This window comes from Erithacus rubecula, assembly GCF_903797595.1.
Source record: "Erithacus rubecula genome assembly, chromosome: 24".
Lineage (NCBI taxonomy): Eukaryota > Metazoa > Chordata > Aves > Passeriformes > Muscicapidae > Erithacus > Erithacus rubecula.
Window position 1 is genome coordinate 6,796,445 of NC_136676.1, and position 11,193 is coordinate 6,807,637.

Consider the following 11,193-nt stretch of genomic DNA (forward strand, 5'->3'; position numbering starts at 1 on the left):
CTGTTGCTTAGAGCCCTTTTCTGGCAGGTTATGCAGCACTGGAGTTATCAGGAACTGGCTGGGTTGGTGGACAGTGGAAATTTGCTTGAGTTGGTGCCTGGTGAGTGGCTTGGTGGTTACTGCTGCAGGCTGTCATTGACTCATTGCTGCTGTCAGTAACCTGTGCTGTGTTGGGAGGGATGGGCTGGGAGGGCAGGCTGCCTTCAGCACTGCAGAGCCCCCAGAACCTCAGCAGGAGCAGCTGGGTGCTGCCAAGGTGAGCAGGGGAGGGAGCTGGGCCGGTTCTCAGTGGGCTGGGTGCTGGCAGTGTGTGCAGTGACCTGCTGCCCTTCCAGCTGTGCCAGCTGCTGTGGGGCCAGCAGAGCCTTTGGAGCTGCTCAGGGCATGGTTGGGCTGTCTGGAGTCACCCTCCAGGCCAGCACTGCCCAGATGTTCTCCCTGCACATCTGGAGCACTGTGATTTCTCAGGGTCTCCTGCTCTGCTGGGCATTTCCCCTGCTCTTTGCTGGGACACGTGCCACCTCTCTCAGCAGTTTCTTGCCCAACCTCTCGTGATCTGTAGCTGCAGTTTCACTTTCTGCAGAGGCTCTGGCAGCAGCCAGACCTGCTGAGCCAAGCTTGCTGCTCCTCAGGAGGTGGGGCTGAGCAAGGTGCCCCTGTGGCAGCCTCCTCCACGTGGGGCAAGGCAGCCAAACCCACTGAATGCAGCCAGGGCTGCCTGCCCAGCCCAGCCCTGCTGAGCTGCAGCACTCCCAGACTGGCTCTGACCATGCTGCTGGTGCACTTGTTCCTGTCCCCTCTACTGCAGCTGCACAGGTCAGTTTGTCTTTCCCTGAGTTTGATCTGTGCTCAGTGGGTGGGGAGGGAGTGGGGCCAGAAATCTGCTGGAGTGATTGCACCAGTGCTGCCCAGGTGTGCCAGCCCTGCCTCTGTCCCCAGGTGTGCCAGCCCTGTCCCCAGGTGTGCCAGCCCTGCCCCTGTCCCCAGCTGTGCCAGCCCTGTCCCCACGTGTGCCAGCTCACCTGTCCAGGTTCTGCACAAACACCCAGTGCAGCTCACCTGCTGTGCTCCTGTTGCTCAGAATTGTCACCAGGGGATGTGGAGTGTCCTGTTCTTTGGGGCTGGGGTTTGGGGGCTCTGGAGCCACCTGAGTCCTTCCCTCTTGCCCCCACCTGGGGTGTGCTGCAGCATTGCTGATCCACCCTGGCCTGAGCTGGGCTGCACAGAATATCTGTGTGGGGGATCTGTTCCCAGCCCCAGCAGGGAGGAGAGCAAATCCCTGCTGTGGGAGTTCTTCAGGGGGTTTGTGGGGTTTGACATGCTGGCTGTGCACACTTCTACCTGCTGGCAGCAGAGTGGGAGCTGTGTGCCTCCTTTGGCACTGTTGGCTTGCAGGATGAACATTCAGCCCAAGAAAATTAACCAGGTTTTCCTTGTGCTTTTCTATGAAATCATGGAAACATGAGCAAACCTCAGTGGGTTTTTTAGTCTCATTCACTGGTACTTTGTGGGGTCTTTAGTTCACCTTCTAAAGCTGTAAGCAAGTCAGTGGCCATGTGCAGTGTATATAATATATATCTCCTTTTCTCCTGAGGTGTGTTCCAGGCTGGAAATCTATAGGGCAGGGCTCTGATTCATTGTCTGCAGAGCACCCAGAGCCTGAGAGGTGTTCAAAGGTTTGGCCTCTTATCTGTAGAAGCACACCTAATGAATATGATGGGAAGGAGATAAAGCCACAGTAAACTGACTTGAAGAAATAAAGTAAAGTAAATTCCTGGATCAGGAATCAAGGAGTTTAGGATCCTTCATGTGTTGTTGATGCTCTGTGAGTTGCTGGACACCAGCTCTGCTCTGCCACATGCAGTGTCCCCCTTGCAGAGCTGTGTTCTCCCTGTCTAACAGCAGGATTTTGCTTTCCATTTAAATGTCTCTGCTGTCTCCTGCCTTGATCTGTTTGCTGCAAGCAGTTCTTCTGGAGCCTGGCATTTCCTTCTGGTGTGGCAAACTGCTTGCTCTGAACACCTCAAGGGAAGGGAGGTCTAATTCTAACTGAAAATAACAGTGAGCACTTCTCTGAGACACTCTTGGAATTTCATTCTCCAGTTTTTGAGCCCAGCATGGGAGCAGGAGTGAGCATCAAGGGATGAGCTCATGTTGGTAGAGCAGAGTTGCAGCAAGCCTGAGCTGTTGATAAGATAGATAAAAGCACTTTCAATGTTTACATTTGCACTTAAACCTGTAGCAGTTCAAAGGTTCTGAAGCAGCTAATTCCCCAGCACATCTTTTCATTTATGGCTGGCTGGGTTTCATATCAGGCTGCCCAGGGCATTAATCCATTAATTCACCAGGAGAAGCCTTTCTGTCTCTCCTGCTGCAGGAAAGTGCCTGTATTGTCTTGTGCCTTTCCTTTTAAGAAATGAGGGCATAATTGTGTTCCTGACTGCAGGGCAAGGTGCCCCTCTGCAGCTCAGCTGGTGCCAGGAGCAGCTGTGAGCAGGAATTGCTGCAGGAGCCCTGTGGCACTTCAGTCTTGGTGCTGGTACTGACCTGATCTCACTCTAACCAACCCCTTTGTTTCAATCTTTATCTTTTTTCACCCCTTTCTCTCTATTCTGGGCGTTGTGTTTTATCTAGCAGCCTGCCTGGGCAGGGTGAGTGTGCTGGTGTTGGGGATGGTGCTGCTGGGGCACAGCAGGCAGGAGGGCTCCTGCTCTTGAGAAACGTGATGACCCTTAGTTGGCAAAGGGCAAAAAGCCACACTGATCAATGCATTGTTTTGCTAATGAAGAGCACAGTTGTGTTCCTTCACTTCTCCTGAGTTTTGTGCTTCAGAGCTCTGCCAGTGCTGCTGCAGCCTGCTTTGTTTGGGTTCTTGTTTCCTATGCTGTTCTCACATGTGCTGCACAGGAAATCTGCCTCTCCTCCCTCTGCCAATGTTTTGTTCCCTTATCCTAATCAGAATCCCAGCAGCTGGATTTGCCTGGGTTCCAGGTGTGCCTTGCCAGTCCCTTGCTGACAGCTCTGTCCTGTGCCCTGGAGCAGCAGGGCTCACCTGGTGCTTCCTGCAGAGCATGGCTCTGTCTGAGCTGGAGCTGATGGGCTGTGTCCATCCCGAGCTCTTCAGCAGTGTCTGCTCTGGTCAGCACTGATGTGCCTCTCCATTAGCTCAGCCTCTTCTGGCTCCTTCTGGGGTCCCTGGTGGGAGGTGCTGCAGCTCCTGGGCTGGCAGAAGGGAGCTGTGCCTGGCAGTGATGGGCACAGCAGCCAAAATCATCACCTGGGACAGGGTGATGCCCTGCACCCAGTGCCTGCCCTCCCTCAGCTGCCTTTGCTGTCACTCCTTCTTTTCAGCTGTTCTCCAGCTGGCTTACACAGCCCAGGGTTTGTTCTGATGCTGTGGATGGCATTTATTTACCTTCCAGGATGGGTTTGGCATCTCAGCAGCTGATAACATGGTTGGGCAATTTAAATGGCATCTTCTGTCTCAGTGCCCAGCATCTGAATATTTTGAAAATGCTGTACTGCAGCCTGTGCATTGGGATGGGGCTTTTAAAGAGTCTCAGGCATTTTCCTCTCCATCCATGATTTTTAAAAAAGTGGGTAAGGAAGGAAGGAGTAGTCTTGTCTCTTTGTTACTTAAGAATTGGGATTTAGCTCCCTGTTGCAATGGCAAACCTTGGACTGGCAGTAAAAACCTGTAGGGAAGCTGCTGAATTGATCCCTAACCCAGAACATTTGTGAGCCTTCCCTGTTCACCTTCCAGCTGAAGCCTTGATGTCCAGTAATCTTATTTTTAAACCAGATCTGATTCATGCTGTTTTCTATGCCAGATGAGGTCCTTGGTTGTGAGTAAGTGTTGTGACTGCAGCTGGCAGGAGCACTGCATGATTGCCTCACTTCAGGAAATGTTAAAATAACACTTTTTTTCTTAGAAAGCTCGTTTGCACCCCTCCCACCTCTAATTCTCCTAATAGCTGCCCCCAGTTTGGCAGCTGTGTGACAGAGGGTTGTTTGTGTTGCTGAGTGAGAGCAGAGACTGGAGTGGGTGCAGTGCTGGAGGAGGTGCAGAGTGAGCAGGGACCCCTGGCCAAGCTGGCTGCAGCCCTTCAGAGGTTTCTCTGCAGTCTGGAAGGAAAACTGCTAAACTGTGAGAAGGATCTTGCTCCTCCCCCTGGACTCTGCAACTGAAACTGGGGATTTTCTTTTTCCCTCTTGGAGAAGAGAAGCTGCTCACTGGAGACAAAGGCAGCAGGTTTATCCCTGGCTGCAGGGGTCCAGAGGGGCCAGGAGCTGCTGGGATGAGTGTCCCCCAAGGCTGGACACAGCAGCTTCTGTCTGCTTTCTGCACTTGCAGTCAGGCCTGCAAGGTACTGAGCACAGCTTTAGCTGGAGAGAATTATCCCCTCAGCCCTGCATCAATGGGCAGCTGATCTGTGCTGCTGGAAAAGGGAGCACAGTGATCTGTGCTGCTGGAAAAGGGAGCACAGTGATCTGTGCTATTGGAGAAAGGGAGCACAGTGATCTGTGCTGCTGGAAAAGGGAGCACAGTGATCTGTGCTATTGGAGAAAGGGAGCACAGTGATCTGTGCTATTGGAGAAAGGGAGCACAGTGATCTGTGCTATTGGAGAAAGGGAGCACAGTGATCTGTGCTATTGGAGAAAGGGAGCACGGTGATCTGTGCTATTGGAAAAGGGAGCACGGTGATCTGTGCTATTGGAAAAGGGAGCACGGTGATCTGTGCTGCTGGAAAAGGGAGCACGGTGATCTGTGCTATTGGAAAAGGGAGCACGGTGATCTGTGCTATTGGAGAAAGGGAGCACGGTGATCTGTGCTGTTGGAAAAGGGAGCACGGTGATCTGTGCTATTGGAGAAAGGGAGCACGGTGATCTGTGCTATTGGAAAAGGGAGCACGGTGATCTGTGCTATTGGAGAAAGGGAGCACAGTGATCTGTGCTATTGGAGAAAGGGAGCACGGTGATCTGTGCTATTGGAGAAAGGGAGCACGGTGATCTGTGCTATTGGAGAAAGGGAGCACAGTGATCTGTGCTATTGGAGAAAGGGAGCACGGTGATCTGTGCTATTGGAGAAAGGGAGCACGGTGATCTGTGCTGCTGGAAAAGGGAGCACGGTGATCTGTGCTATTGGAGAAAGGGAGCACAGTGATCTGTGCTATTGGAGAAAGGGAGCACGGTGATCTGTGCTATTGGAAAAGGGAGCACAGTGATATGTGCTATTGGAGAAGGGAGCACAGTGATCTGTGCTATTGGAGAAAGGGAGCACGGTGATCTGTGCTATTGGAGAAAGGGAGCACAGTGATCTGTGCTGCTGGAAAAGGGAGCACGGTGATCTGTGCTATTGGAGAAAGGGAGCACAGTGATCTGTGCTGCTGGAAAAGGGAGCACAGTGATCTGTGCTATTGGAGAAAGGGAGCACAGTGATCTGTGCTATTGGAGAAAGGGAGCACGGTGATCTGTGCTATTGGAAAAGGGAGCACGGTGATCTGTGCTATTGGAAAAGGGAGCACAGTGATCTGTGCTGCTGGAAAAGGGAGCACAGTGATCTGTGCTATTGGAGAAAGGGAGCACAGTGATCTGTGCTATTGGAGAAAGGGAGCACGGTGATCTGTGCACCCCTTGGGTGCTGGAAATGGCACTCTGCTCTGTGCTGCTGGAAAGGGACCTCCCTGCCCCCTGCACCCCTTCCTTGCCGAGGGGCAGCACGGGTGGTTGGGATGGACAGATGGGCGCCGTGCCCCGTGAATGCAGCACGCAAGGCTGACCGTGCTGGTGTTTAAGCCGCCTCTTGTTTCCTTTCCGCGCACCAGGCAATCCTGAGCGGCGCCCATCGGGGCAGGGTCTCCGGGCGCCGTCCCTGCATGGCCGAGGGGCGGGGCAGCGGCTGAGGCCGTGAGGGCAGCGCGGCGGCGCCATGGGCCAGAAGGTGACGGGCGGGGTGAGGGCCGTGGACGTGAGGGACGCCGTGTACCGGCCGCTGCGGCAGGAGCTGCAGGCGCTGGGCTACAGCACGCCCACGCGGCTGGAGCTGCTGCTGGACATGCCGCCCGCGCCGCCCGAGGTGCAGCTGCTGCACTCCTGGAACGACCAGGATCGCTCGCTCAACGTGTTCGTCAAGGAGGACGACCGGCTGCTGTTCCACCGGCACCCGGTGGCGCAGAGCACCGACGCCATCCGCGGCAAGGTGGGCTACACGCGGGGGCTGCACGTCTGGCAGATCACCTGGGCCGCGCGCCAGCGGGGCACCCACGCCGTGGTGGGGGTGGCCACGGCCCAGGCGCCCCTGCACTCGGTGGGCTACACCACCCTGGTGGGCAACAACCACGAGTCCTGGGGCTGGGACCTGGGCCGCAACAGGCTCTACCACGACGGCAAGAACCAGCCCAGCAAAACCTACCCTGCCTTCCTGGAGCCCGACGAGACGTTCGTGGTGCCCGACTCCTTCCTGGTGGTGCTGGACATGGAGGACGGCACGCTGAGCTTCGTGGTGGACGGGCAGTACATGGGCGTCGCCTTCCGCGGCCTCAAGGGCAAGAAGCTGTACCCGGTGGTGAGCGCCGTGTGGGGCCACTGCGAGATCCGCATGTGCTACCTGAACGGGCTGGACCGTGAGTGATGGGGTGGGGTGGGATGGGGTGGGGTGGGGTGGGGATGGACCATGAGTGGGGATGGGAATGGGTATGGGATGGGATGGGATGGACTGTGAGTGGGGATGGGATGGGATGGGGATGGACCATGAGTGGGGATGGGATGGGGATGGACCATGAGTGGGGATGGGATGGGATGGGATGGGATGGGGATGGACCATGAGTGGGGATGGGGTGGGATGGGGTGGGGATGGACCATGAGTGGGGATGGGGTGGGATGGGATGGGGATGGGATGGGATGGGATGGGATGGGATGGGATGGACCCTGAGTGGGGATGGGGTGGGGATGGGATGGGATGGCAATGGGGTGGGGATGGACTATGAGTGGTGATGGGGATAGGGATGGGATGGCAATGGGGTGGGGATGGGATGGGATGGGGATGGACCATGAGTGGGGATGGGATGGGATGGGGATGGGGATGGGCTGTGAGTGGGGAGGGGATGGGGATGGGACTGGGGATGGACCATGAGTGGGACTGGGGATGGGACTGGGATTGGGGTTGAGGCTGGGGCTGGACTGTGAGTATGGCTGGGGCTGGGCTGGGGTGGGGATAGGGCTGGACTGTGAGTATGGCCAGGGCTGGGCTGGGGCTGGGGCTGCAGCACTGCCCTGCCCTGCCCTGCTGGGCCACACTGCCAGGCTTCCCTCTCCCAGGCAGGGTGGTGTCAGCAGGATTGCTGCTGCAGTCTGTCCTCGGTGCAAATGCAGAGTCTGGTGCACGCCCTGGGCTCTCTGCAGGGAGCAGGCAGGGCCTGGGAGGTGCTTTGCTGTGAGAAGGAGGTGCCAGTTGTCCAGCTAGAGATGGGGAACCTTGCACTGCTACCAGAGAGCAGCAGGAACATTCCTCTGACAGTTGCACTATTGGCTCTGGAATCCTGGTGTCTCTTACAGAAAACAGTCTGAGACAATCCCCTTCCTTAAATGGATAATGAAGGGATGCTTAAAATCCCTTGCAGGCAAGAATAGGGGCAGATTTTCCCATGTAAGAAAGTGGGAATGTTCCTCCTTTCAGAAGAGCAGCTCTCTTCCCTGCCTCTCTGAGCAGGGTGTGCTCCTTTCTAGCAGGGGCTGGACCCTGTAGTCAGCCCAGCTTGCATGCCAGGCCTTTTACTAACAGGAGTATCAATCTCTAGCTGAGCTTAGTAATAAATTTGGCTGTCCAAACGTGCTAAAGTCTGTTATCTCTCATAGTCAGAAGTTCCCATGGGGCCAGACTGTGACTCAGTCCACCGGGTAGGGTGGAGGAGAGAGGTGAAGGAAGTGTATTAAAATCTGGATTTATGTTGCTAGTGAAATAAATTTGGCAGTATTGCTATGAAGAGTAGTTTCCCCTGCATTCCAGAACAGTGTCTGCCCAAGGGCTGTAGCACACTGGGCTCTTCAGTTTGTGCTGGAGGTGTCCTAATGCTGGCCCAGCACTGGTTAAGCCTGAGTACAACAAAGCTGGCACCAGAAAAACTGAGCTGTCAGAGTGGCCAGGAGAGCCTTGCACAGGGGCAGGACCAAAACCTGCTATTGGGAAATGCTCTTCAACTCTGCAAGAGCAAACAGAGAGCTCTTGGCAGGGCATTTCCTCACCCAAAGAAAGCCCAGCTCCTTCTGCCACAGCAGCTGAAGAATGTCAGAGCTCCAGGAGCCAGGCTTTGCTGGGGGGTCAGAGCCTGAGCCTGAGCTGCACTCAGCAGGTCTGTGCAACTGAGCACAGAGCTGCCTCAGCAAGGCCAGGGCCACCTCCAGGGCTGGGTTTGGTTGGTGTGCTCTGAGCTGAGCAGTGGATTTGGGCACCAGGCCAGCAGGGATGCTATTTTGGCACTGGCACAAAGAAGGTGTCTGGCTCTGACACTTGTGAGCCCTCAATGGCAGCTCTGTGCAGGGACTGTCAGCCTGTGAATGGAGGGAGGTCAGATGTGACTGTGCTTTCTCTTTGCTTTCTCTTTGCTTTCTCTTTGCTTTCTCTCTTGGTCTCTTGTCAGCCTGGGTTATCAGTGCAGCTGGGTGAGGACAAATTTTAATCTCTGTGCAAGATCCTCTCCTTTTAAGGCCACTGAAGTGGAATTGAGTGTTTGTTCTGTGGATACTTGGGGCTCTGAGGGTCAGGCCCCTGGGCAGTGCCTCTGTCCCAGCTGTCTCTGAGCACAGCAGAACTGGGGCAGCCTTTGAGTGCAGAGAGTCTGTGCCCCAGTGCTTTAAGAATGAAGTGCCAGAGGAATGCTGCCAGTAATGGTCCCTCTGGCAGTGTCACAGCCAGAGTGGGCTGCAGTCTGCTGCAGGAACCTGTCCCTGGAGGGGCAGCAGGGCTCAGAAAGGGGTCCTGGGGGGGTCAGGAGCAGGGCTGGGTGCAGCTGTGGCACAGAACATGTGTGGAGAGTGGGGGGCTTGGGAAGCTGTGGGACAGTTGGGTTAATTTGGCATGAAGCAGGGGAAGCTGGAGCTGTGGGCATCCACCAGAGCTGCTGAAAGCTGCAGCTGCTCAGCCAAGCTCCTTCTGTGCCCATGGTGCTGTTGGGTGTGTGCTCAGCAGAGGGAGATTCCCAGTGGTGCAGGAGCCCCCAGGCAATAGAGGATGTGCAGGTTGGTATTGCTCAGGCAATAGAGGATACCCAGGTATTTGCTTTGGGATTTCTGTCAGCCCCCAGGCTTGAGCAGGGTCAAGGTGAGCTTTGTCAGGCTCAGCAGAGGCTGTGAGGAGCTGATGTGAATCTTCCTGGGATGTTTTAGCTCTGGCTTTGACCTCAGTCCCCTCTGTTGTGTTGGGAGTGACTCCTCAGCAGCCAAGGGCCTCGTGTGCCATTCCTGAAAAACTTGTATTATCTTGTTCAGGGTTTTAAGTACAGGATGCAGAAAAAGATAGCCAAAGGCTTGTATCCTTGCTGGGTTTGTGACAGGAGGGGCTCCTCTAGAGGGGAGTGCCACAGTGGGACAGGAACTGGCAGCTTTGGCAGCTGGCTGTGTTTTCCATGGAGCTGTGCAGTGTGAGTGGGGGGTTGGCAGCTGGTGCCCCCTGAGTGAATCAGGGATTTGTGGGTGCCCAGAGCACAGGATGCTCTGGCTGCTGCAGTGCTTTATTTCAGTGACTCTTACAGCACTTTCTGCAGTAAGAGGCACGAGCTGGAGGATGTGTGCTGCCTGTTATGAATGGAATTGCAGAGGAGGAACTTGCAGGGTTGTTTCATTCACAGGAGTGGCTGTTTCAGCAGAGCTGGGTCTGTGCTGGTGTTTGGTGGGCTGGGGCTGCTGGGTGGCTCAGGAGCAGCAGAGTGCAATGTCCCTGAGCTGTCTGGGCTGTGCTCATCTCTGTCTCTCTGTCTCTCCCCAGCTGAGCCCCTGCCCCTGATGGACCTGTGCCGGCGCGCTGTCAGGCTGGCCCTGGGCAAGGACAGGCTGGCTGAGATCCCCAGGCTGCCCCTGCCAGCCTCCCTCAAGAGTTACCTGCTCTACCAGTGACCAGGAGCTGCAGACACAGCTGGAACCATGCATGGAGCTGCCTGGGCCCTCCCCTGCTGCAGCTCCTGGCCAGAGCCTCCTGCCCCTGCTGCAGCTCCAGGGCCCTCCTGGCCAGTCTCAGGCTCTGCTTTGTCACAGCCCAGGGCTCTGCTCCTGGAGCTCCTTGGAAGCCCCAGCACACACAAAAGGAACATTTACAGAGGCTCTGTGCTCCCCTGCTCCTCCTGGGGAAAGGCTCTGCTGTCTCCTCTGGGTTTGAGGGGCTCAGGGAATGGTTTTCTGTGCCAGCTGAAGGGGAGAAGGATAATAAAATATTAAGAAGAAGAATAGAAGAGTAAAAGTAAGAATAAAAACCTAATTTGGGGAAAGAGGAGGCATTAGGAATAGAAATGTTAAGACCAGGTCCTAAGAATGGAAAGGCTCAGGATGGCCAGCAGAGTTGGAAGGAGTCTGGAATACCATAAATAATTGATGAGTTTTTCAAAGCCAAAAAATAAAAAGTACAAGCCCAAGCCCTGAAACACCAAAACCAAGAGCCCTTCCAGCAGCAGGACAGTTGTTAATTTGGAGGAGGTGGTTTTTGGTGTTGCTGGTGGCTGTGGCTGTGCTGGGGCTTCTCTTGTTTCTCCCCATTGCTTCTCCTGCTCCTCCTGCTGGGTTTGGCTGGGCTGGGTTTGGCTGGGCTGGGTTTGGCTGGGCTGGGTTTGCTCCCTCCTGCCTCACACCTGCAGCTTGTGCCTGGGATTCCTGGTGCTGTGGGGCAGGGCAGGACCCAGGGGTGCAGCAGGGTGGGATCTTTGTCCCTCAGCTGCAGGTGCTGTCCCCAAGCCCCTGTGCCCTGTCCCCAAGCCCTGCCCTGTCCCCAGGCCCCTGTGCCCTGTCCCCAGCCCTTGTGCCCTGTCCCCAGGGCTCCCTGCCCTGTCCCCAAGCGCCCTTGTGCCCTGTCCCCAGGCCCTGCCCTGTCCCCAGGCCCCTGTGCCCTGTCCCCAAGCCCTGCCCTGTCCCTGCTCAGGTGTAGGACAATGTTCCTGCAATGTTCCTGCCAGGGGATTCTCCTTGGAGAAGCTGCTTGAATCCACCCAAAGC

At 55.7% G+C, this 11,193-nt stretch overlaps 1 protein-coding gene across 1 annotated transcript; it reads left to right on the forward strand.

Annotated features, from left to right (window-relative positions):
* The first annotated feature begins 5,825 nt into the window (after window positions 1–5,825).
* SPSB1 (splA/ryanodine receptor domain and SOCS box containing 1) lies at window positions 5,826–10,234 on the forward strand. The gene is made up of 2 exons (XM_079326296.1): window positions 5,826–6,623; window positions 9,980–10,234. The coding sequence occupies exons 1-2, from the start codon at window positions 5,930–5,932 to the stop codon at window positions 10,105–10,107; spliced, it is 822 nt and encodes a 273-aa protein (XP_079182422.1). The 5' UTR covers window positions 5,826–5,929; the 3' UTR covers window positions 10,108–10,234.
* Window positions 10,235–11,193: the final 959 nt, after the last annotated feature.

What these genes read in the sequence shown, in the direction of transcription:
- SPSB1 (XM_079326296.1), top strand. Translation starts at nt 5,930, where the DNA reads ATGGGCCAGAAGGTGACGGGCGGGGTGAGGGCCGTGGACGTGAGGGAC. An exon ending in CTACCTGAACGGGCTGGACC is followed by an intron (nt 6,624 to 9,979) that starts GTGAGTGATGGG and finishes GTCTCTCCCCAG; the next exon opens with CTGAGCCCCTGCCCCTGATG.